Below are 26,732 nucleotides of genomic sequence, written 5' to 3'. Positions count from 1 at the left end.
TTGTTCTTATTAGGTGTGTAAGTTGGAACAACCTCTCTCAAGGGCACTTTGATAGTACTTATCGAAATTTTAAATATTCACAGTTTAAAACCTAGACATTTCACATTTAGGATCTTATCCACAGGGTTACTAAAAGAAATGAACAAAGATATATGTATAAAAATACTCTCTAAAGTAGCATTTTAGGAAAATTGAATTTCATGTAAATGTCTGTCAGCAGGCCAGGCACCATGACTCATGCCTGTAATCCTAACACTTTGGAAGGCTGAAGTGAGTGGATTACTTGAGTCCAGGAGTTTGAAGCCAGCGAGGGTAACATAGCAAGAACCCATCTCTACAAAAAATAAAGCAAAAATTAGGTGCCTATGGAGGTGCATGCCTATGGTTTCAGCTACTCAGGAGGCTGAGGTGAGAGGATCGTTTGAGCCTGGGAGGTCGAGGCTACAGCTGAGCCACGGTTGTGCCATTGCACTCCAGCCTGAGAGCGACTCAGCAAGACCCTGTCTAAAAAAAAAAAAAAAAAAAAAAAAAGACAGCGAGAACATGGTTAAATAAATATTGTTGTATAAATACCGTGTAATCACAAGGACGAGAGACCTTAGAAAGATATTTAAGTTGTAGTATTAAGATTTTAAGAAAGAGGTTAGGCATGCGGCTTACATCTGTAATCCCAGCACTTTGGGAGGCCAAGGCAGGTAGATCACTTGAGGTCAGGAGTTCAAGACCATCCTGGCCAACATGGTGAATCCTCATCTCTACTGAAAATATACAAATTAGCCAAGCATGGTGGCAGGCACCTGTAAGGCCAGCTACTCAGGAGGCTGAGACATGAGAATCGCTTGAACCTGGGAAGCAGAGGTTGCAGGGAGGTGGGGGTTGCAGTCAGCTGAGATCGTGCCAGTGCACTCCAGTCTGGGGGGTTGGGGGGGACTCTGTCTTAAAAAAAAAAAAAAAAAAAAAAAAGAAAAGGATCCTAGTGTATGTAATATGCTTCCACATGTAGGATGATTCCATTACTGCAATGCTTGCAGATACATAGAAAAGATCCAGAATGTTAGCAGTGGTTTTTCTTGGCAGGGCTGTTACATGCCGTTCAAGTTTTACAGAGCGAAAAGACACCTGGCTGAGGCAGTGAGTCCCCTCTTACTTGTGGAATCGGATGACATTCTAACATTCCACTTGTCCCTTGCCCAGTCATGGTCCTGGCAAGTGACCACATCCTCCCAGAGGTATGGGTACATTTTTCTAGTTATCGCAAAGGTTCCTGGTAGGCTCATACCTGCCCTGACTTCTGGGGCCCGAGCGGTTTGTTTGAGGTAGAGGTGTACAGCAGGGGGCTGCTTTCATTTTCTCTAATATTTTTGGTGTCATTTGCACTATTTTTGAACAAGCGTGTATTATGTTTGTAAATTAAAAGAAAATATAAAATGAAATATAGTGATCAAAGAGAGAGAAACATACAAACATATGAAATATCAGACACACCGTAAAAGAATCCTTCTGTGGCAATCATACTTGGTTTTCCACCAGTGAAATCTGAGAAAAGTCAGTGTAGTAATATAAATATATATATATATGTATGTTAATATCTCAAATTAAAATAACAGCCACTTCCCTAGAGTATTTCTTAAGCCGCACAGTTTCTTGAGGAAGGAAAAAAAAAAGATTAAAGTGGGAAAGTTCCTTGAGGCAAACCAAATACCTGTCACTCGAACAAGTTAACAGGATCAATTAAGGAGGTAAAAATGGGCATTGTGAGCACCATGAGAGCAGAACTCTCAAATCTCTGCAAACTGACTCCCTGGGCTTTAAGAGCCGGAAAATGAAGCCGTTTGATTTGTGTAGCAAGTTCGTATAGATTTCCAAGTAGAAATCATCTTAATGCTGAATTAATTTGACTTTCCCACTAATGTGGTAGGTGATGGTTGCTGAAGCCTTGGACATTTCCAGAGAAACCTACCTAGCAATTCTGATGGACCGGTCCTGCAATGGCCCAGTGTTGGTGGGCAGCCCACAGGGGGGCGTCGACATTGAAGAGGTGGCTGCTTCAAATCCAGAGCTCATTTTTAAGGTATGTTTAAATTCCTGGCTACTCTCTATTAATTGATTGTTATTGTAGAAGCTGTTAAATGTTTAACGTGGAGTCTAAGGCCAGGAGCAGTAAATCTGTCTCTACAATTTAAGGTATGAATATGTTGAGCCCTTTCTCTCTCTAAGTATCCAGATGAAAGTTGGGTGGAATCAAGGTATTCAGTGTTCAAGGACTTTTTATCTTTGCTTTCCCCAGTCTTCCTTCTTTCCTTCTTCCTGCCTTTTCTTCCTCCCTGATTTCTTTCCATCCAATCTTCCTCAAGAATTAACCACTGGGAGAGGACTGCTATATTTTCATTTCTCATGGTTAACTCTCTTTCATTTTATATTTTATATGATCTAGAAATTTTCTTCTAGGAGATGAATGAATTCTTTTTTAGCAAATGTGAACTAGACACTGCCTTAAGGTCTTTCAGTACTGTTGATGTAAACTAGAGTCTTTATGAAGTCCAGATTCTGTCTGTTTCTTTCAATCCTTGAAATTTTGACTGATTTATTGATATTAAGCTTAGTTTCAAGTCATAGATCGGAGGTCAAATTTAATCAGAGTGCAAGTTTCTCAAAGTCTCTAAACCTCATTTTTAAATCAGTAAGATGAACATGGGGTGATTTCTATCCTGTGAGATTGTAAGGATTAAATAAGATGAGGTATATCAAGTGCTTCTTAACCTACCTCAGCTGTAAGGAGAACAACATAACTTTTCAGAACTAAAATTCAAGTTTTTAACCTGGGTTCTTGGGGTCAAAATTACATTAAAATTTTCCACCAGAAACATTGATTATTTCTTTTAGAAAATGATTTTTTGTTTCCCTTTGAAAAGGGGAGAGTTTATTTCTTAAATCTCTTTGTCTAAATAATGTACAATACACACTCAGCATCCTCAGCAGGTTCTTGGAAATTGTGACTTGAAACAGTGTCTAAGAAAACCAGTGTTACCATACATAGGCTAATTGATATAAACAAGAGTTAAGTTCCTATGGCATATTTCTGCTCACAAAAACATCACCCAACTCCTAAATGAAGACCAACACATTTCTAATGCTACACATTAAAATAAATAGGAGCCATGTATACATTTCAGAAAGATTTCATAAGAACAAATAAGATCATTATTTATCCAGTTATTCCAGCTCAGGGTCTCTGGTGGCCAGAGCACAGGGTGCAAGGAAAGAACCCACCCTGGAGGGGACACCATCTCATTTCAGAGCACACTCACATAGCACACCCACACCCACTCAGACTGGGACTGTGTAGACATGCCAGTTCACTTAACTTGTACAGATTTGGGATGTGGGAGAAAACCAGGGGACCCAGAGAAAACCTACTCAGACAAGGGTAGAACGTGTAGACTCCACACAGACAGTGGCCTTGGCTAGGAATTGATTCTTTTTTTTTCCTCTCAACATTATAACAAAATAACTTTGAATGGAGTAACGTTATTGCAGACCTGCTGTACTCACACTTCAGTGATTGGTTTTAAAATATTTTCACCAGTGTTACATATTTAAGTTAATTACCTTGGAAATTGAATTGAGAGTTTATATGCAGACTTACCAGTAACACCTAGTTATTTTCAAAGTTCATATTATTTAAATCAAGCCATTCCATTTGTTAAGAGGATGCATGGAATAATGTATATGAACAGTGCTCAGTGTCTTTGAGACAATAGCATTTTGTAGACGTAAGATATCAGTAAGAATTATCACCAATAGAGTGTTTAAATCATAAGGTAATATTTAACCTATCTATAACAGGCTTTAAACTTAACTAATATTAGGCAGGAAAACCTTACTTTGGAAGCCTTCCAAAAGATGTCATAAAAATTAACTGACTAAATATTCGTCAATGCCATCTGTATAGTAATTAAAAGTGAAAACTGGCATCAGATCTTCTTGTCAGCGTGCCACCATGAAGAATTATATAGTTTTTGGAAGGACTGTTTTATAGATGGTCTGCTAATTAAAACATACCCTACAGGCATCTGTGGGAGCCCTGCTTAGAGATCTCTGGATAGGTGCCATGCTTTAATTACTCATTTGCAAATAAATACTAAGCATTTTCTTTTGAGGTTGTAAATCTTCTTAGTTCACGGTCTGAATTTTGTTTATTTGATTTATTTTTACCAGGAGCAAATTGACATTTTTGAAGGAATAAAGGACAGCCAGGCTCACCGGATGGCAGAAAATCTAGGCTTTGTGGGGCCTTTGAAAAGCCAGGTATATAAGCCATTGGGGGATGGTGTGTCTGACTTGTTTCAGAAAACATTTGGGAACTTGCTTAATTGCCTCTAGTGTCTGTGATTACCAGGAAACAGGATTATTTATTGTTTTATAATTTTTTCCTCCAGCTGTTTATGATGAAGAAAAGTATTTCCCTGATGTTTTAAAAGAGGATGTTTATGATGGGTCTTTTAATGTATTTTGGTATGTGTCTGCATGTGTATTGCATGTGGACACATACACTTTATAATGGATGGTAATCTCTATTTTTTCTGTAGCATTGCTGGTACATAGCACTGGCAGGTGTGTGATTCAGCTCATTCAAATTTTAGTTTCATCTGTAGAATGGAAATGATGACAACTCCTGAGAGCTTATTGTGGGGATTCAGTAAAATAATGTGTGAAAGTCCTTAGTGTAGTGCTCCATAAAGGCCCATTCTTATTGGTATTAATAGTACATGTTATTTAACTAATTGCTATTCTTTCATAGCTAATGGGCATTTGAAATGAATATTGATGACATAAAGAGAACAACTTAAAATACGCCAATTTTGTAATAATATCTCTTAGATTCAAAAAACAAAAAATTGGCCTCATAGCTGTTGAGGGACAGAATCTGTCTTGAGCATTGTGCCCCGCTCTGCCTTTGGGTCCAGCCTGTGCACCTGATTATATGTCTAGCGGGGCAAGCTTCCTAGTGCCACAGCGAAATCAGATGAACTTACTTTTTCTTCCCTCTATTACTCAGAGAAGCTACCTTAATGACCCTAGATTGCGTGCATATGTGTGCGTGTATATGTTCTCTGGTCCGGGGCTTTATGAAGAGGTTATAGAGTATGTCCTTTAATTTGGTTGGGCAGCATTGTTCCCATAAGACAGTAGATAATCCACTTTTTTCTTTTTCTTTTGATTGACTGTCTCTCTGGAAGTTTTATGGTAACAATAAGCAAGTCAAAGAGGGGTAAAGCAGAGTAAGGTTTTAAAAATATATATGTTTAAATGAAGGGAAACCACTTATTTGAAAAAGGGTAAGGCTCACTTTGAAAGCAAAAGATTGAAGATGGTAGAATGAGACAGGGCCATCTGGGACCAAACCTCAGGATGACAGAGAAAGGGCCATGATTCAATGGACAATTAGAGGAACTAATTGCCATTTCTGAGACTAGCAAAGAGATGCCAGCATAGTAATCTGTCTGAAGAAGATACTGGAAGATTCCTGAATTTGTTCTACAGTCATTGGCTTCACTTCCTGAAAATGAGGATACCAGCCACATTAGCCATTCACCTGACATTTATTAAATGCTACAGGCTTCTCCTGTAGCAGTGGTGGTCACCTAAAGTCCGTCTCCCATACAGCTACTGTGACCTAGCTGCCCTGTCCAGCAGTCAGCTACAGTGTGCACAGTGACCCTGTCTCCCTCCTCCATATCACTTTGGGCATCTGTATTTCTTTTATTTATTTGCAGTCACCTTTGCTAGATCCTAATCTTTACCACAGCAGGGACTTTGTCCATTCTCCTATCTGCTGTGTTACCAGCAGCTGGCAAAGTGCTTGGCATCTATTTTTATTCCTCAAGAAACATTTGTCATGTACATGACTAGGTTAAACAACACATCTAGGCGTCCACTTTGAAGAGGTTCCTAGGGAGTCAGCAAAAGGTGGCTTTTCATGGCAGAAAAATAAATCTGGAATGGGCCAAATCTGCTGACCACATACAACTAGTGCTCGACTTACGACCATGATTGGGACCGGCAGACCGGTTGTAACACGATTTGGTCATAAGTTGAGTAGGCTATATGTACAGTTGAAGTGGTGCACGTGGAGATGGTAGTGCTGCCAGAAGCTGGTCCGCACTGTTGTATGCCCAGCTGGGCAATGTTTGCGCTGCCAGACGCGGAGCAGTAGTGGCTAGTAATTGTGGTCATAAAGTCGAATGGTCGTAAGTTGCATAGGTCGTAAGTCGATCAATACCTGTATTTAAAAGTTCAAGAGGTGAATGTAATAGAGAACTCTGGAGAAGTTAATAACAGTATAATGTACATCACGGGATACTCCCCCCTCACTACATATTATAAGAGAAAATTAAGAGTTATTTATAGCTCTTAAATGACTTACTAGTGTTTTCCTAGTACCTGAAACACTCGAGGTTTTAAATGAGTTAACCTATGGAAGGAAGATGAACATGTGAGAACTCAGGGGTCAGTAAGTGGCCATATTGTGAGTATACCTTTGACTTAATTTATTGAGGAAAGGAAATAAAATGTTTTAAATCTGTTATTTATTTCTTTCTTCACTGCTAAGTCCATGAAAGCTTTAAATCTTCATTTTCTCAGCAGCTTGGGATGAGCACTGATTGGGTGCTGCTCAGTCTGTTGTGCCTTGGGGAGCAGAGACAATGAAAAACAACCATTTTTTCTTCAGAGGCTCACAGACCAGTAGACATCTGCCTGCTGGCTGAGAGAGTACAGGAAGAGGGGTGGATAAAGGAATGTGAAAGCTCGGGCTGGGGGGAAGAGAGAGAGAGACAGAGAGACAGAGACAGAGACAGAGAGACAGACAGAGAGAACTCAGCTGTAGTCCTGTTGGAAGCTGTTCATCTAGGGACAACTGAGTATATTTCTACAGTAGAAGGAATATATGGCTTGGGATCCCAGGGAAAGCTTTGTACTGGAGTTGCAGCCTTGGGAATCTCTGCTTTATGGTGCTTGCTCAAGCTGTGGGGATTAGTGAAATGTTCTACATTGAGAGCCAGTCTACAATGAGCAGGTGGGTCAGTGGAGAAGGGAAACATTTAAACAATCATCAATCAATAATCTTTTCCTAAAGAAATAGTATCTTAGAGGTGCCTTAGATTCAATGTGATGTTGAAAGTTACTTAATTTTCATCTAGGATGTAGTTTAGGCATTTGGAGGTACCTCACTGATAGTTGAATACCATATAAAATGACAGTCTTGTAAAATGATTAATATCTTTTCTGTGACTCATGCCTGTTGTCTCTAAAATGTGATTAATATTAGACACAACAAAAATAAACATGATATTTTACTTTACATGAAAACTACCAAGTATTTGTTCCCAACTAAAGTCCATTTTTGTGAGAATTTGTTGAAAAATATTAAGACATAGGAAAGCTTAATATAGTAAGTCCCCTTTATCTGTGGAGGATACATTACAAGACCTCCAGTGGATGACTGAAGCTTACCTACTACCAAACCTTATATATACTCTTTTTTCTGGATATCTATATCTAGGATAAAGTTTAACTTACAAATTAGGTACAGTAAGATATTAACAACAACAATAAAATAGAACAATAGCAATAAAGTATAATAAAAGTGATGTGAATATGGTCTCTTTCTCAAAATACCTCATTGTACTGTATTCATTCTTCTTGTGATGATGTCAGATGATACAATGTCTACCTGGTAAGGGTGAGTGATATGAGCATTGTGATGTAGCATTGGGCTACTCATGACCTACTGGCAGTACTTCAGGAGTGACATCTACTTTGGATGATCCTGGATCATCAAGCCACAGGTGTCAGTGGCTGGATGTCAGGAACAGATGATGTCAGTGGTTGGGAATCCTGGATAGTTGAAGGTTTTTCACCACAACCTTTTAGAAGAACGTCATAATTAGTTTTGTCTCTTTCTTTTTAACTCATCAAAGTGTTGCTGTAGAGGTGGTAATCCTTCAGTGACTTTAATACTGTGTTCCATCCGAGGATTTTATTCCATGACTTTGTCCTTTCCATTTAATAACTTGGACCGTAGTAGACCATGGATAACTAAAACCACAGAAAGCAAAACTGAAGATGGTAGGGGCGGACAATTATATGAATGAAACTTACAAGTTTCTCAAGTGTGTCTTAGTTACCATCTATACTGTTCATTTCTGAAAACGTGGGTGCCTTGAATTGTCAACATGTGCCTCTAGGTTTTAGGCTGATGAAAAGATATGATGGTCCAAGTCAGTGCAAGATCACGAACACCTCTTGAAGTGGTTTGTACTTTTGGCTTGATTTGAGAGCTATATGTGAATATTGATGATAATGTCTGGAATGCAAGAAAAATATGTAAAATACTTAACCTGTTGAGACTTTTTATAAACTAATAAATGATTTATTTTAGCAAGAATACATATAGTCATCATTGGCAAATGTTAAATGTTTGATCCAATTTTCCTTCCTGGATAAGTTTTCCTTTCCTATTCCTCTTGGTTTTGAAAACATAATACCAGAAGAAGTGCCTGATTCCACACAGAGCTCCCAAGCGTGAGTTTTTAGGAGTAGGTGTGAAATTAGGATAGACATTTGCTGATCTTGCATAGGTCCAACAAATCAAGGCAGGATCTTCAATGAGCTGTCAGCTGTTAGGGTCACTGTACTGAAGCAAGTACTCCCATTTCAGCTGGGCTCTTACAGCCAACCATTTGGCTTGTGCCCACTGGGTTTCCGGGGATATGTCATATTCAGCTGGGTTGAGGGTCAAGGGCGGAGTGGCCAGGTACAATGACTTTGTAAACAACATCTTGGCGACCCAGTGCACAACTGTGCCTGCACAGTTCTGAGGCCGTTTGTCTTTATGCTCCTGTTGAGACATTTTTAAAGAATCATATAAACTTGTCAGGTTTTCATGTATTCATATTTGATTTTATGGATTTCAGTTTTTAAATAATGCTTTACAGACAAACTTAAAATAACATTAGTTGGTGGCAAAAATGCAGAAAAACTTTTTGTAGAGTGGTTATAAGCCAAGAAAGTAGATGGCAGTAGTAAACGACTGATTGCAAGTTGACCAGGAGAATGTTCTTTTTGACCTGTGCTTATTTTTTAACATTTAACCCATGTAGAAAGCAGAAAAGCGAATCTTAACTTGCCACATGCCATGCCACTCCCTGTTACACCTGGTCATAATTACACATCCTGTCTGCCTAGTCCTTATAACCGTGTAGTATCTAGCCTCTGGAATAAGACATTGTACAAGGGTTTGTCATTGTAAGATCTACAAAGGAGAACCAGCTTGATTTGGAGATGTCTCCAAGTCAAATTATGTTTTAGTCTTGCTCAAAAAATTATAGTGTTTCTTTGTATAACACTGAAAATTAAAACAGAAAATATCCCCAGAATGCTATGCTAATGTATCAATTACAATGGCATTAATGTGCAGAAAATTCAGGCTTTATACTAAGCAAAGTTGGTATAGGCTTAAGAAGTTCTGAAACAATTTAAGTGTACATCTGTGGATGAATGAATAAACAAAATGTGGTATATACTATAATGGAACTTTATTGAGCCTTGTAAAAGAAGATTCTGACACATACTACAGTATGGTTGGGGCTTGAGGACATTGTGCTAAGTGAAATAAGCCAGTCACAAAAAGACAAACACTGTATGGTTCCATAGGTATCTACTATATGTTTATATGCATAACTTTTATTTTATGTATGTGTATATATAGATAGATAACTCTAGTGTATATATATATATATATATATATATATCTTCTATCTATATATATCTATACATATATATCTATATATATGGAGGTGTGTGTGTGTGTGTGTGTGTGTGTGTATGGAGAGATAGAGAGGCAGAGACAGAGATGCTATCTAGAATAGTCAAATTTATAGACACAAAGTAGAATGATGTTGCCAGAGGCAGTGGGAAGATGAGAATGGGAGTTTGTTTAGCGATACAGAGTTTGAGGGAAGATGAAGAAGTTCTAGATATTGATTCCACAATGGTTGAGATATGGTGAATTTTATGTTTTGTATATTTTATCACAATTTTTTTAAAAAGGAAGTTTTGAAGTAGCTGGATGAGATTATACATATATATGTACCCAGAAGTTATTTCTATTATCTAGTCCCCCCTTAGAATTAAATTAATCTTTAATTCAACCAATATTTATAGAGTGTTGACGCTGCAGAGGTTGTATCACTACAGTGGATGCCAAGGTACCCAGGATACATAGGATGCCCAGTCCAACTCACATTGCAAGCTCCCATTGATGACCTAGAAACCCCCACAAAATACAAAAAAAATATTCAGCAGTGAAGTATTTGCTGGCTTCACACTTTAACTTAAATTTTATTTGGATTTAAAAAAATGGAAATATTAAATAAAGGAAATTATAAAGAATACTAGAAAAAATAATGGGAGAATTTTAAAAAATACTCTCAGAGCAGTGGAGGTTACAATGAGCCTACATCATGTCATTGCACTCCAGCCTGGATGACAGATTGAGACTTCATCTCAAAAAAACAAACAAACAAACAAACAAAAAAACTCAGAATGGGTTTAGCCTTTTAAAAGTCTAACCTAAAGCCAGAAACCATATAAGAATGGCATTATTATGAAATTTCCATGTAGCAAAAGTAGAAAAAACATGTTTAGTAGGTAAATGTTAAAAGGGAAAAAATATTTGTAATTTACGTGACAGGAGGAGCTAGTTTCCTTCATGTAAAAATATGTCCTATAGGCTGGGCACAGTGGCTCATACCTGTAATGCCAACATTTTGCAAGGCTGAGGCCAGAGGATTGCTTGAGACCAGGATTTCAAGACTAGCCTGGGTAACACAGTGAGACCTCCATCTCTAGAAAAATTTAAAATAAAAAATTAGCTGAGCATAGTTGCATGTGCCTGTAGTCCAGCTATTTGGGAGGCTGAGGTGGGAGGATCATCTGAGCCCAGGAGTTCAAGGCTACAGTGAGCCATGATTGTGCTGGTATACTCCAGTATAGGTGACAAAGCAAGACCGTCTTGTAAACACACACACGCGCGCGCGCGCACACACACACACACACACACACACACACACACACACACACACTCTTCCTATAAATTAATGAGACCAAAATCTCAACAGGAAAATAGGCAAAATTCACAGGAAAAGGAATAAGATGTCTTAAACTCACAGAATAATGCACAAACTCATTCATAATAAAATAAATTCAAATTAAAACTATATGTGAGTGTATTTGTCTGTTCTCATGCAGATAATAAAGACATACCTGAGAGTGGGTAACTTATGAAGGACAGAGGTGTAATTGACTCATAGTTCTACATGGTTGGGAAGGCCTCATAATCATGGTGGAAAACAAAGGAAGAACAAAGGGACTTCTTACATGGTGGCGGTCAAGAGATCTTGTGCAGGGGAACTGGCCTTTATAAAACCACCAGATCTCCTGAGATTTATTCACTATCATCAGAACAGCATGGGAAAATCCTGTCACCATAAATCAATTACCTTTCACTGGGTCCCTCCTAGGACTTGTGGGGATTATTACAATTCTAAGTGAGATTTGGGTGGGGACACAGAGCCAAATCATATCAGTGAGATACCATTTTTCACCTAACACACTGGCAAAGATACAAATGACTAATGATTGTGAATTGGAAAACAATGTCTCTGATAATTTTCACTTCATAGGAGTGAAAATTAGGGTCAGCTTCTATCAAGAACAATTTAGCAGAATCTTTTGATATTTAAAATGCCTACACTCCTTTTTCCTTCACTCTGGGTAATTTATCCTATAAATCTTTAATCACCTGTATAATAAATATACAGAGACAAGTAAGGCAGTGTTGTTATAATGTCAAGCTATTGGAAACAATCCAAATGGTCATTATTTAAGTGAAAGTTTAAAGGAAATATATATCAATACAGTAAGATACTCTGTAGTCAATTAAAAGGATACTGTTGATCTACCTGTGTTGCTCATGAAGTGTCTCTAAAAATCTGTTAGGTAAAGAAATGAGGCATATAAACAAGTTTGCTTTTTTAAGACAGATGAAGGAGGAATGCATACCTTCTTGGGCACAGAATATCTCTCAGATGAAGCACAAATTGATGAGGTGGCTACTGCTGGGGGCCTGTGTGGTTGAGTGGTACAATCAGGAAAAACCCTTATGGACTTTGGGAATTTCATATCATGTACATGTGTTATCTACTCATACAAATATTTAATACTAAAATCATTTAATCATACTCATTATGTGGGTTTGTTTATATCTACTAGGCCTCAAATTTGAATTTAAAGACATTTGCAGGTAGACATAAAATACATTAAGATAGCATGAATTAAATCCATAGTTCTTCAGTCAAATCTGGAACCACTTGAAATATTTATACCAGTGGGGATTTACTTTAGGGATGTCTTTCATAGGTGCTGCAAGAGCTGAATACTTTAAGAGTAGACAGAAAGGCAACCTAGAGCATATCCATCTTCGTTTTCCAGGAAAAAAAATGAGGCAGCAGTGTTTACGGGACCTTGGATACAGAAGCTAGAACCTTGTTGGGCTTCTCCAGTGGGATCAAGAGCCAGAGGAGGAGATTCTGCCTTGATAGAAAGAGAGGAGTAGAAGTACCCTGGCTTTTCCCTCTTCCCACCTCCATCTCTCACCACTGCTTCCCACTGGCTGACCCCAGCTAGAAACCAGCTGACCTAGGAACCTAGAAAACTCAGCCTGTAAGAGTCAGCTCCCCTCATATACAGAGTAGAGTTGGGGAACAGAAAATGGATCTGCTGCAAATAATATAAGGCTGGCACAGTGAGTGAAATATAGCAATGGGAAAACTGTGGCTTGAGAGAAAAATGGATCCAGGAATGAGACTGATACCTGATGCTTCGCCGTGATCAACCCCCGGGCTCTGTGCATCACATGCTCCTTTCCTTATTGATAGGAGCTTTCCAGGGCAGGGGGACGGCTCATTCACGTTCACATTTCACACCCCAGCTCATGGGATACCAGCCTGCTATGTCATAGGCAGTGAAGAAATATTGGCTGAAAAGAATGAATGAATGAGTGAATTTCAAGCAGAATGAGAAAAATGAAGTCAGGGCATAACAGGGCAACCTTGGATATACTTGTTTTTGTTGTTAATGCCTTTGGGACAAACTACGTGAGTTCAAACTGTGCTATTCGGTAACTATACCATTAAGGACTTTCATCTTCCTGTTTTGCAAGTTTCCATTAGACACTCAGTAATTGTTGTTTCACAGATTATGGGTTGGATTGATGAATATAATAACTGTTTTATTTCAGCACAATAAGGAAAACCTAGTCATTATAAACTCTCAAAATCGTGTTTACCTTTTACTTAAATGCAGCTTGTTTGTATTAATGATTGTAGCTTATATTGCAGCTTAACTCTGCTAATAGAGACATGATAATTTACCCAAAGATTAACAACATTTTAGGCTGTACTGAAAATATTTTGTTTTCTTGATAATGGTCTCTTCTGGTGTCTGGAGGAGAGTTGAGCAATTCCTTTTAATGAATAGCAACAGAAATTAAAATAATTATGTTTTCCTGTTTTTCCCTTCAGAAAACCTAACTGAAAATAAAAACATAACTTGCTATTTTCAAGACTTCAGTAATCCAGCAAAATAAATTTTCTTTTACTGCTTTGGTATAATTCTATTTCACTTGATCACATTTAGGCTGCAGATCAAATTACGAAGCTGTATAATCTCTTCCTGAAAGTTGATGCTACTCAAGTGGAAGTGAATCCCTTTGGTGAAACTCCAGAAGGACAAGGTAAAAAAAAAAAAAATAGAGAAAACAAATGAATGTATTGTAATTATTTACGCATACTGTAAATTAAATTGCACAAAAGACTATAGCAGCAGCTTTGCATTAATTCCTTTCAGTAATTTAATTTCTGCCATAGTTTCAAATGCTCCCATGACACGGTTGAACATTAGAGCACTTAGGTTTGTTGGTAGCCAAATGCCAAGCCTCTAAGGAAGCTACTGGTTGTTTTACTTAAGAACATCCAGGCTTAGTGTGGTGGCTTGTGCCTGTAATCCCAGCACTTAGGGAGGACGAAGCAGGAGGATCACTTGAGGCCAAGACTTGGAGACCAGCCTGGGTAATATACTGAGACCCTGTTACAATAATAATAATAAAAATAATAATAAAGGAAAATAAACATCCTTCTACCTGTTTCCCTCCACCTTATTTTTTAGGTGCATCGCTTTTGTGACTAAGATAAAGATTTGTGTAGAAATGGGAACCACACACTTGGGTATATGAATGCATGTGCCTTTATGGGACTGGAGCTTTTTGAACATCTTTAGTTTGCCTAAATCTGTATATAATTTCACCTTGTCTTCTGGGCTGGATTTATATCGCCTTGGTGAAGCCCCTAAGGCCCTTAATTGAACTCTACTTAGATGTAGTTTCTGCTTCAGGCAGGAGGAGGTGGCATTGGTGAGGGTTTCTCCTATCCATCAGGTATTTGTATAGTATAAATGACTATTTTATATCTCAGTACCTAACACAACTGCACTGTTTCTTGCATACAGCAAATGTTCTATAAGTTCTTATTAATTTGATAGCAAAAGCTTGTGAATGTGTGTGTGGTGGGAGGAAAGGTGGGGTTCCACACACACATTCACAAGCTTTTGCTATCAAAAGAGTGAAATAGCAGGTGGATAGGATAGACCATAAATTCCATAAACCCCTTCTTTTTTAGTACATTTCACCTCCAGTGTATTGCATGTTGTGTAGCATGTTACAGTCAGTAAATAGGACTTTGCATTGAGTTGGTAAATGGGGTGAATCATTATGTGTAAACATATCAACTTTTCAGCCAAGGTGGATGAGACAATATTTTCTTCTTAGCACATTTCAGAGATTCTGTAGCTAGACTCAGAGAAGCTACATTATCATTTCCTTGGAACCCAGAGAGGCCTAAGCATAAATTCTGTATCTGCCATGTTTTGGCTACAGATCTAGGCATGTTACTTAGCCTACCTAAGTTTCAGATCTTTTTTTTTTTTTAATCAAATAAGTGGTGAAAATGATGCCTAGCTCATAGAGTGTTGTGAAAATAAGATGAGATCGTATATGAGTATGCATGCAGTGTCAGATACAAAATAGGCTAGTCCTTAACATTCATAAAATGAAATTCCTCTTCTCAGGTAGTCTCAGAGTAGCCCAGGAAAGGTATAGATTTCAGACAAGAGCAAGCAAACACTTTATGTTTAGGAAGCCATTGAAAATAATATATTTCATGATTTATACAAATGACCATCCGATAGAAATCTGAGCTTGGTCATTTATAAACAAGCTACCTGTATTCATAATTGTTAAAAAATTGCTATGGCTATAAATTCATGAATATTTCATCAAGAGAAGAAAGGAAGGGGAAGATTCTATTTTTTGAGCTTATATGCCAGGCGCTGTGATAAACTTATATATACATTCTTTCATATTCTTTACCACCACCCTGAAAAGTTGTTACCCCTATTTTATAGAGGATTGAAAAACTAGTGTGACTCTCCCAGGGGCCGCTAGTTACAGAAGCTGGGATTTGAACCTGTGTCCCTCTTGAGTCCAGCATACATGTTGATTCTGATACTCCAGACTCAACTGTAGCAACCTGCCTTTTCTACTTTTTCCCATTTAAACTAATTACTTGCTTTCATGACCATGTCCTAGAAGTAGTCTCCAGTTTGGCAGGGAATAACAATCAAAATTCATTTTGATAATTAAATCCAAGAAATGAAGGAGAAGGTTTAACAAAAGTTCTTAAAGGTCATGTATTGCTTTTAAACTAGTATACACAAGCAGCCTAGTTGCTTCATATTAAGAAAAATGAAAATTCAGCTATAGCTATGGAGTGGGATAAAAATTACCGCAATACAATTTTTATTCATCCCTTTGGGAAGCAGTCACAGGCTATGTTCTGGCTGCAGGGAATAAAAGTGTGAGAACCTTTTCTTTATTTTTTTTTCTTTTCCTTTTCTTTTTTTTTTTGTTTTGAGACGAAGTCTTGCTCTGTCACCAGGCGCCAGGCTGGAGTGCAGTGGCTCAATCTCGGCTCACTGCAAACTCTGCCTTCCGAGTTCAAGCGATTCTCCCATCTCCAAGCAATTCTCCCACCTCAGCCTCCAGAGTAGCTAGGACTGCAGGCATGCCCACCTAATTTTTGCGTGTGTGTGTGTGTGTGTGTGTGTGTGTGTGTGTGTGTGTGTGTGTGTTTAGTAGAGATGGGGTTTCACCCTGTTAGCCAGGATGGTCTCGATCTCCTGACCTCATAATCTGCCTGCCTGGGCCTGATAATCAAAGTACTGGGATTACAGGCCTGAGCCACCATGCCCAGCTGGGAACCATTTTTTAGAGGGTATTTACAAAACGTTGTGAGTCTGAAGTTTTATTTTTAATTATTAAGAGAATGCAGGAGTCTTGAGATTTTTTTTTAAAGGGAATCATCATAAAACATTTTTTATATACAGTTCATTAAAACGTGTGTTATGTGATATTTTAAAGAGCAGAATTAACTTTAGCTATTAATTTGTTCATTGTACCATAAAAATTCAGCAATTGAATTATAATCACAATTAAATGAGTATGTTGGTTTATAACTCTAATGAGCAGTAGTCAAATTAAACCCAGTTAGGAAATGGTGATTAATGACCAAATGTACAAATTGATCTTCATCATTATCACAATCCCCTAAAGCTGTCTTTTATTTAGAAACTGTAAAAGCAGTCATTTATATTTTAGCAATATTGATAATCTTAATATTTATAATCTGAGTATTCGTTATTTCTGTTAATAATCTGATTCAAAAAATATAATTTGACACTACTAACTGCAATATAGTTTAGTAACTGTTAGCTAGGATTATAATGGTTGCTAATGACAGAAAACTATATTAGCTTTGTTTTTGTTAAAAAGTTATTTTATGCCTGTAACAGGGAAGTCTTAAAGTATGGATTTGGCGTAAGGCCTGAAGAGAATCAGGGATTTCTTCCTACCTTCAGCCAGCTCTGTCTGTACACAGACTCCTTTCTCTGATGTCTTTAAAGCACATTGTACTCCATGGGAAAGTTGGGCATTTTGTCCCCCAGGGAACATTTTTAGTTGTCACATGTTGGAGGCTGTGCTACCAGCATGTATGACGCTAAACAAACTACAGTGCGCGGGATGGTCCCTGTCCACAGAGAATGACCTCACCTAATCTGTCCGTAGTCTAGAGGTTAAAAATTCCTACATTAGGGCATCTTTATCAGTTGGGAGCTGAAATTCATTCACTGAGCCAAAGGAATGAGATCCAGTTTGAAGCAGTGACTATCTGGCTAAGATTCCATGAGAATTAAAGCCGGGTTATCCATAGTTAACTGGCACATCAAATTCCTTTCTTTCTTCAGATTGATTTCCCTAAATAACCACCCTGTTGCTTCTTGTTAGCAAGTGCCCATGTTGTTGGTGGGTGTTTCTCTGTTTCTCTCTTTATACACAAGACTCTATTTTCAAGAACATTTTCAGTTCTTTACCTCCCCCAACCCCCCTACCCACCCCATATCTATTTTCTCTTTTCACAGCCACTAAAAAAAAGTTCTAAAAAGTATACAACTCTCAGAACATCAATATTTAATGGAAAGTGGGACTAATTTGAAAGTATCAGCATTTTAAGGCCATTTTGGCAAGGCGTGTTTCAATAGCACATTACAGTTATTTATCACAAATCAAACCCAGTACATTGCTTGAAGACAGATTATTTTTCAAACAAATTATAACAGTCTTATTTCCTGCTGTTTTTATGCTTCTTTTATGTGTAAGTTTCCCCTCTGAAATGTGTTTTTCTTTTGTTTAATTCTGTGACACATTCCTCTGTTAAAATTCTAGGGTCAGAGGCCTCTAACTGCCAGTCATGTTTTCCATCGAGATTGTTGAATTAGCAGCTCACGGAATCTCACACCACTAAACAAACAACAAAACACCCTATGCATATAAGTACCACAGCTTTCTTTGATATTTGTTCAGAAGGAAAATTCATTTGTATAATCTATCAAGCATGTAACAATGTGCTTTTGATGGTGAAAATTGTTTTATAAATATTAATAGGTATGTTTTTTTCACCCACTTTCTATACAAAATGGCCTTTGTTCAAGATGAATTTTCTATGCAATTGAAGTTTCATTAATGTGACATTGAAAATCTTGATGTCCGGACCAAGCTCAGCACCTCTGAAAATACATTTTATATTGTTTGTTGTTTTATTAAATGAGAAAGTTATGGGTTTGAGCAGGCAGGTTTATTTTATTGCCCTGCTGTTGACATAGACATCAATCCATTTTTAACACGTCAGCTCTAGAAGTACATTTAGAAGGGTCCTACAGGGGGAAATAAGCATGTAAAAGTCAGTCAGTATTCAAGGATTCATATACTCCTTTTGTGCAGCCACATGTTTTTGTTTATTTTGTTATTTATTTATTTATTTTTGGTTTTCATGTTAATGGAATGCACATTTTCTAAGTTTTTCCTTCACTATCAAATATGATACCTGTGTATCTATCACTTGGTTAAGACAGGTGGATACAAATGTAAGAGTTGACTTAACAAGGATTGGGAAACTTTTTCTGTCAAGGACCAGTTAGTAAATATTTGGGGGTTTGTGGGCCATACAGCCTCTATTGACACTACTTACCTCTGTTTTTGTCTTGTGAAGGCAGCCACAGGCAATATGAATGTGGCTGTGTTCCAATCTGTTATCCATAAAAACAGGGCTGGCCTGAGGGCCTTAGTTTGCTACCCTTGGCTTAGATCCTCATTGGAGATGTTCTGTACCAATCTTTAGCCTTGGCCTTATCCACAAGTGTGATATGATTTCAGGGTCACTAACAGCCTCTTACCCTTATCTTTTATGCAAAAATCTTGTTTCCTACTATTTGTGATGCCTAAAATTCCAACTATTAATATCCTTCCTTTAGGAAAATTCATATTTATTCAGAAGATGGCTTTTTATTGAAAACCATGGGTAACCTGTACGTATGTAAACTATGATAGACATTTGCTTAGATTTGCTCTAAACAGAAATTTCAGGTTATAAAGGAACAGGTAATTTTTACTGTGAGGGAGAGAGGAGAGTTCCGTAGCCTGGGCTGAAATAATGGGAAGCGCTAAGTATTAAAAAGCATGTACATATAAGGTAGTGTGGTCATTTAACAGCCTGTGAGGACCTGCTGTCTAGGAAGCTAAGCACCTTGCATACAGTCTCTCCTGCCACCAACACCTAAGGTAGAACATACTCTGATCCCCATTGTATAGACAAGGCCTGGATTTAAGAGAGGTTAATATGCTGAGGGATAGCTGGCTAGGAAGTGCCAAGAGTTGTCATTTATACCCTGGTATTTTTGATGCCAGTCTACATTAAGTAGTCAAGTTCAAGGAAAAGCATTTACATGGTTCAACATTGTAGATGGTAAGGCAGGAAAGCACTTTGTTTGTTTGGAACTATGTGTAATAGGGAAAAACAAACATTTTTCTCTACCAAACTCTCAACACAGCAGAACACTTCTGGGACCAGATGTGTGAGTTTTTCCCACACTGAATAATCTCTGACACTAGCTAGGTGTCTTATAATTCAGTTCAATTTGTCATTATCTACCTGGAGTTAGAGTCAGAGTCCACAGTTTAAAGACTCAGTTTTATGGGACTGACTCTGCCACTTGCAAGACCAAGCCTCTGGTACTTCTGATGGACCAGCTATAAATTGGGGGTTCTGAGGACTTCTTGAGTCCCATCGTTTACTAGAATGGCTCTCAGAACACAGGGAAGCACTTTACTTAATACTGCTGATTTATTATAAAGGATATTTTAATTTTTTCATAAAGGATATTTTAAATGATACAAATGAATAGCCAGATGAAGAGGTAAATAAGGCAGGATATGCATGAAGGGGTGACAAGCTTCCCTGCACTCCACAGGTGATCCACCCTCTAGCACCTCCCTGTGTTTGGTAACCTGTAAGTCCTCCAATCCCTCAGAGTTGAGAAGTTTTTATTTCAGCCTTTATTACATAGGAGTGATCCATTATTCTTTCTGGAAAATGGAGGTGGAGCTGAAATTTCCAAGCATGTAATCATAGTTTGGTCTTTCTGGCGACCAGCCCCATGCAGAAGCCTCCGCCAAGACTTATCTTAATAGAACAAAAGACTCTCTTATCTTCCAGAAAATCCCAAGGCATTGGGAGCTCTGCATCAGGAATCAGGGTCAAAGTCCAAATGTTAGAACACAAGATTCTCCTAGAACCGCTATTGCTTAGGAAATCACAAGGGTTTTAGAGCTCTATGCCAGGAATTAGGGATGAAGAACAAAATATATATTTTTTATTATAAATCACAATATCACAGACTGCTTTTAAAATATAAAACAGGCATAACGAATACATGTCTAAAAGAATCCCTGTACATCCTTAAAGTTTTCCATCCCTTACCCACTAAAGACCCGGGTCTTGAAGATGGCAGTTCAATTTGGATCCCCTTTCTTAACTCCTAAATTCTCTTAATTACTTCATATTTAGGTAATGCTTTTAACTTCCCAAAACACTTAGACATACATACTGCAATGATCCAGTTAGGCTGTTTAGTTTTCTCTACAGAGAGCGAACAATTGGCACAGGAACATTGTAGATATACACTTCTCGTATCCCATAGTCACCATTTTGAAGCTCTGGGTTAACTGCAAAGGTCTGTCATACCACAGGAAAGCATCCTCTGAAAATCTAGCCTTGTAGGCATGTAGTTCGGATTGCCTTCTGAACTTTGCAGACATACCCATTAATTATTCTCTCTCTGAAGCAGCTTGTAACTGTAGTCTTTGTAAGGAGCAAAGATCAGCTTGAAACTATTTTGATTTACTTGTTTATTGATCCTAACCAAGAATTCCTTTATTTGAAACTCTTCCCTTAGGAAGTCAATTTGATAACCTTTGCCCATTTATTTTGAAGGTGTCAGTTATAAGTAGTCTCAAGGAATGGAGGAGCTAAAATTACTAATAAATTAATTAGAATGTACTTATAAACCCAGTGGAAAGCCAAGAATGAAGCTGCTTTTCTATTGATTATTATACTGGTCATTAACTCCTGAGAAAAATGCCAGTGTAGCAAGCAGAGAACATGGGCCAATTCCTTTGGTAATTGTGGGATTCCGTCATTAGGATTTCAATATTCCGGAAAGTAATTACTCATTCACTCCAACTATTCACAGTGTATGGTCAGAGTATTTTGGCATATTGGGATAAGACTAATGATTTAAGCAGACATTAACTCCCATATAAGATTCTCTCTTGTCACTCAGTGCTGCTTTAAGTCATGTGTGGTCTGCATTTATATTTATAACAAGTATTCTTAGATATTAATATGCCGGTCTACACAGATTTGTATCAAAGTGCTTGAATATTGTGGTTGGGAAACCTTTGGAGAAAACCTTCTACCTAGGGTCTCTAATGCCAGCATGCCATATACAGCAATGTTTTATTTTCATAAGAAGCAAGTAAAATTGGCAGATTATAGCCACTGCTTTTCAGTGAGCGAAAAATGCTCTGTGGTTTTTTCCCTTTCAAGAGTCAGCCCCCTGTCAGCCACGCTGAAGAAGAATATGTAGTATCTGTAAATTATTAGTCAAAGATTCCTGGCTATCAATATCCCAAGTTAAATAAAAGAGCATTATGGTGACATGACATGGCATCACAGAACACTAATTTCTACTCTAAGATAATAAAAGGTGTCAGAACCCAGATACCAACAATGCCACTCTCTCCACTGCAGTCTCTCCCTGATTTTATGTGTACATCTGTAAATCAAGGAAAGCTCCCTGTAGTCTTTCTTTATCATGGAATGAGTTTCGCTGGGTCCAGGAGATTTTCACCAGCAGCAGAAGCTGAAGATAATTGCGCTCATAATGTCTGGCATCCTGGCATTGTAACTGACCATTCTCGGTCTTTTCATGTCTTATAACTTGAATCTGAAGCACCATAAGATGGTCCTGCACAAATCAAGGTCATGGCCCGAGTTTTAAGGATTGTTATTCCCATTTTCTTCAATTCAAAAACCAAGGCCCAGAGAAGAACTAGGTTATTTTATTAAAGTTACAGAGTTAGTAATGTATGCTGGAAATTGCTAAAAGAATATATTTCAAGTGTTCTCCCCCACACACAAAAAAACAAAAACCAAAAACTAAATGAGAAGACGGATGTGTTAATTTGCTTCAGTCTAGTACAGTAATCATTTCAGTGTGTTATATGTATATCAGAACATGATGTTGTATATTTTAAATATACGGTTGTCCCTTAGTATATGCAGGGAATCAGTTCCAGGAATCTCAAATATACAAAACTTTGTTCATACTCATTTCCTTCAGTTGGCCCTGCAGAGCCCATGTATGTGAAAATTTGACCTTGTTGGGCTTTACATCTTGAGAATAAAAATCCACCTATAAGTGGGCCTTCGCAGTTCAAACCCATGTTGTTCAAGAGTCAAGTGTATAGAATGTTTAGTTTCAATAAATGTTACAAAGTTAGTTAAGGATCAAATAAAAATTGGGTGATTCCAGCTTGCCATTCTTTCCACTAGATCTTTTGGAAGTACTCGAGAGGATACTAATTCAATAAAAATTTCACTTTACCATGTCAGAAAAAGGACAAAAGAGGACAAAAGGATTAATACTGTTGTCTGGACTCTATTTGCATAGAAGAGAAAGGTGATAATTAGTGGTTAACTACTAAAAATATATAATAAAAATAATGAATGAAAGCTGTATCTATGAAGTTGTGCCAGTCTGTAACTTTTAATGATTGATGGCAACTTCTGTTATTATTCTATTGAAATCAGACCAACAGATACAAATTACTATGTTCTTTACTAGAATATAAGTCCCTTGACAACAGGGACTAACTCCTAAAAGTTAAAGGTCAAGGAAGCCACAGCAGCCCTTCCTGCCTGTAGCAGGAAAACAAACAAACAAACAAACAAACATGACTGTACTTACTTTCCCTTCTCTTGTGCCTACTAGCCTGAAGAACTTAACTTATAGATCCTCAAGAGATATTCAGGTATGATTGTTTTCTTCTTTATTTAGTTGTCTGTTTTGATGCCAAGATAAACTTTGATGACAACGCAGAATTCCGACAAAAAGACATATTTGCTATGGACGACAAATCAGAGAATGAGCCCATTGAAAATGAAGCTGCCAAATATGATCTAAAATACATAGGACTAGATGGGAACATTGCCTGCTTTGGTAAGAAGCAGTTATATCAAAAGAATGCTTTGTGGATTTTTATAGAATTTAGGAACTCTTGATTTCTGAAATGTCATTTACCAAGAAGAAGTAAGCATACAAGTTCTTTTGGGTTTTTTTTTTGTGGCTGAAAAGTCTTAGGAAACAATCCAAGTGTCTTCTCAAAGTTTGTTTTGATTAATGGTCACTGGTTAAAGCAGAATTTCTCAACTCTGGCACTATTGAGAGTTTGGGTGGGATAATTCTTTGCTATCTTGTACATCATGAAATGTTTAGCATCCTAACCTCTAGATGCTACTAACAACCCCCAGCTGTGTCAACAATTTCTTAACACATATCAGTTAATAAATTAAAATAAAAGTCTTCAGACATTTCCAAATGGCCATGGGATGCTAAAATCTCCCCAATTGAGAACTACTGACTTAAAGCATCTCAGTTAAACTTTGCTTAGTAAAAAGTTAGAACCTTTGCTGCTCAACTCAGTATTAATATGCTGGGAACTCTTCTGAAATTTGTGTTTAAAACAAGATACCTTTATCTGAGGAAATAGAAGAGGACATACACTTTATTTAATCACTTTACTAAAGTTCCAGATTCTGTGATAACCAAAGGATAAAATGTTTCATGCATTATGCCAGTTTATTAGTAAAACAATTGATTTCATCACACTCATCTAAATTTGTGAAAATGGCTTCTTCAGCTGAGATAAGAATGAGTCTATAGAGGCAATACAATTTCTATTATTGTTCACAGCTTATAGTGCTCAGATTTATACACTTCTGACTTAATTGCACAAGACTGTGTTTCTGGTAGAACCAATTCATTGTACTGGAAACTGAGGCCTTAATCTTAATGGAATTAAAATAAAAATGATTTGTAGCTCATTAAACCAACAATATCATTATATTCAGAACTGAAGAGACCTCATCCAAGAGTTTGCTGTTCAATACAATAGAAAATGACATCCAATTACAAGTGATACCAAAAGCTCTTGCTTTGTTTTGGAGCAATAACTATAATGTACCAGATCACTCACATCGTTCTGGTCCTGATAAGCTAATGCACTCTCAGTGTTTGTAGGCATTTAGAAAGGTGAAAGGTATAATGATGGGTTTAAAACAAATTAAATACAGATTATTTATAACCTCTGTAGGAATGTGCATGGTTTGACCATGTAGCAGCCTAAAAATCTGTAATTTACACATTTCAAATTGTTTTCAGATTCTGTATAAACTATTTTTATTTTAGTCACTCCCTATTTAATTAGTCACAGTTCATAGGCTTTTCTAGGGAATTGGAGGGTCAGAAAAATGAAGGACACTTTACCTTGTGAGTTTCTGCTGTGTTCAGGAGATTTTTTTTCTAAACCGAGGAAATAATTTCATATAATTAAGCTTAAGAAGCAAAAGAAGTGCAATTGATCAATAAAACTTAGCTCTGGAAAACAAGAATTTTGATGTTAAAACTCTTTACCTACACTTTCTTAAGAAAGGCTCCTAAAATGTTGGCACATTTTGGTTCCAGTTTTAATGATTGGGTTGCTGCATTGCTTATGTTAATTTGAAAGAGGAACAAGGGGATAGGAATATTGTTTTGGGGCTGTCATTTGTTCATTTATTTCTAAGTTTATCCAGGTAACATATAAACATGTATGACTGTACTAAGTGTAAAAAAGTATAAAGCCCCACTGAAGTTGGGACCCCTGTGGTTCAATCCTAGAGATGCCACATTCAAAGGAGCATATTCTCAGCAAGTAAAACATTAAGAGAATTCCATTCTTTATTCCTGTCTCTTAAAGTATATTAAAAAGAATGTAATTCATAGATCCTAGAAACTTATCATAGCTTGTTTCTCTGCCTCTTGACACTTTCCATAACCTAAAACTCCCTCCTTTACTACTGGTCCAAATCAGTTACTTACAGAAAGAAACCCTTTCTTCTTTCTGTTTCTCAGATTGATTTAACTTCTCAGTAAATCCTCTTTCTCATTTCCAAGTCTTTTTTGTTTCATTGTTTGCATATAAACGTCCTGATTCTTTATCCTAACAGTCTATGAACTTATCTGGTTGAATGGAATTCCAAATAGGACAGAAATTGGCCTGGCAATGACAGAGTTCTCTATTGGCAATATGGGGGAGGGAAAATGTTTATGGACCATTTCATATTGCTAAATGTAGCCTGTCTTGTGTCCCATTTGCATTTCACAGTGAATGGTGCTGGGCTCGCCATGGCTACTTGTGATATCATTTTCCTTAATGGTGGGAAGCCAGCCAACTTCTTGGATCTTGGAGGTGGTGTAAAGGAAGCTCAAGTGTATCAAGCATTCAAACTGCTCACAGCTGATCCTAAGGTAAGCTTTCTCTTTGTAGGGAGATTGTATGCTGGTTTGATTTCTCATCATCAAGAGCTCACTTGTTCCTCCTGCTAAGAGTTAATAAGTCAATATGTCTACTTCGCAGCATCAGATGCAACTTCTACTTTATATCGCATTGGAATACATGATGATTTAACTCTAGTCTTGAGTGAAAGGCTTATAAACAGCTCCTGGGATCCTATTTCAGAGGTTGTATGTACAGTCCTGAGAGGTGGAAAGAAGTCAAAATGATACAATGTGCCAGTCGAAACATTGGTTGGCATGAACTTTATTTGGTTAATTTACACAGAAGTGACTGGTCCTATGCTTACATGATTTAGAGGGAAGTCATACTATGATTCCTTCCATAAAGATGCTGAAGTTATTACCAAATATTGGAAAATTTGGGGGTTATAGTATCATATATCGATGAGAAATAATAGCCCCACCTTCTTTTGTATGCTTTCTAATTTTCATCTCTGACCATTAGTTTGTAACATGCACTAAGCAGCAAATAACTGTACCTGGTTTCATAGTTTCTGTTGCTGCTTCATGTGTATCTTTTTGACTTGAGCATAGCTAACTAGAATGCAGCTACCATACCCATGCTAGGAGTAGTATGGACATTCAATTTATATTTAATCAATTAATTTAGTAACCAAGCTAAATATCAGCATGCTTTGTTTCACCTGTAGGTACTCAGTTGACTATAACATGGTTTTAGATAGATGCTTATTACATAGAAAGATCAAAATATTTAGAAAGTCTAATGTATGTGGTTTTTATTTCATTCTTTTAACAGGCCTCTGAAGTAGGTATACGCAACAACAATTTGATAGAAAAGTTTGTCTTTAATTTTTTGATTTTTTTTTTAAGAGACAGGGTCTCATTCTGTCACCCAGGCTAGAGTGCAGTGGTGTCAACATAGCTCACTATAGCCTCTGTCTCCTGGGACCAAGCTATCCTTCCCCCACAGCCTCTTGAGTAGGTGGGACTATAGGTGCATGCCACCATGCCTTGCTAATTTT

At 37.4% G+C, this 26,732-nt stretch overlaps 1 protein-coding gene across 4 annotated transcripts in view; it reads left to right on the top strand.

Annotated features, from left to right (window-relative positions):
- Nucleotides 1–26,732, top strand: part of SUCLG2 (succinate-CoA ligase GDP-forming subunit beta) — a 279,639-nt gene that overhangs the window by 141,506 nt on the left and 111,401 nt on the right. For all 4 annotated transcript variants that reach the window (XM_032290424.1, XM_032290422.1, XM_032290426.1 and 1 more), the window contains exons 5-9: nt 1,919–2,071; nt 4,219–4,308; nt 13,762–13,858; nt 23,191–23,352; nt 25,559–25,701. In XM_032290424.1, coding sequence (XP_032146315.1) covers nt 1,919–2,071; nt 4,219–4,308; nt 13,762–13,858; nt 23,191–23,352; nt 25,559–25,701 — 645 coding nt within the window. The remainder of the gene's footprint in view (nt 1–1,918; nt 2,072–4,218; nt 4,309–13,761; nt 13,859–23,190; nt 23,353–25,558; nt 25,702–26,732) is intronic.

This window comes from Sapajus apella, unplaced genomic scaffold (assembly GCF_009761245.1).
Source record: "Sapajus apella isolate SASKATOON/1434 unplaced genomic scaffold, GSC_monkey_1.0 scaffold23, whole genome shotgun sequence".
Classification (NCBI taxonomy): Eukaryota; Metazoa; Chordata; class Mammalia; order Primates; family Cebidae; genus Sapajus; species Sapajus apella.
Note: the sequence above shows the minus strand (reverse complement) of the source record. Positions and strands in the feature narration are given on the sequence as shown.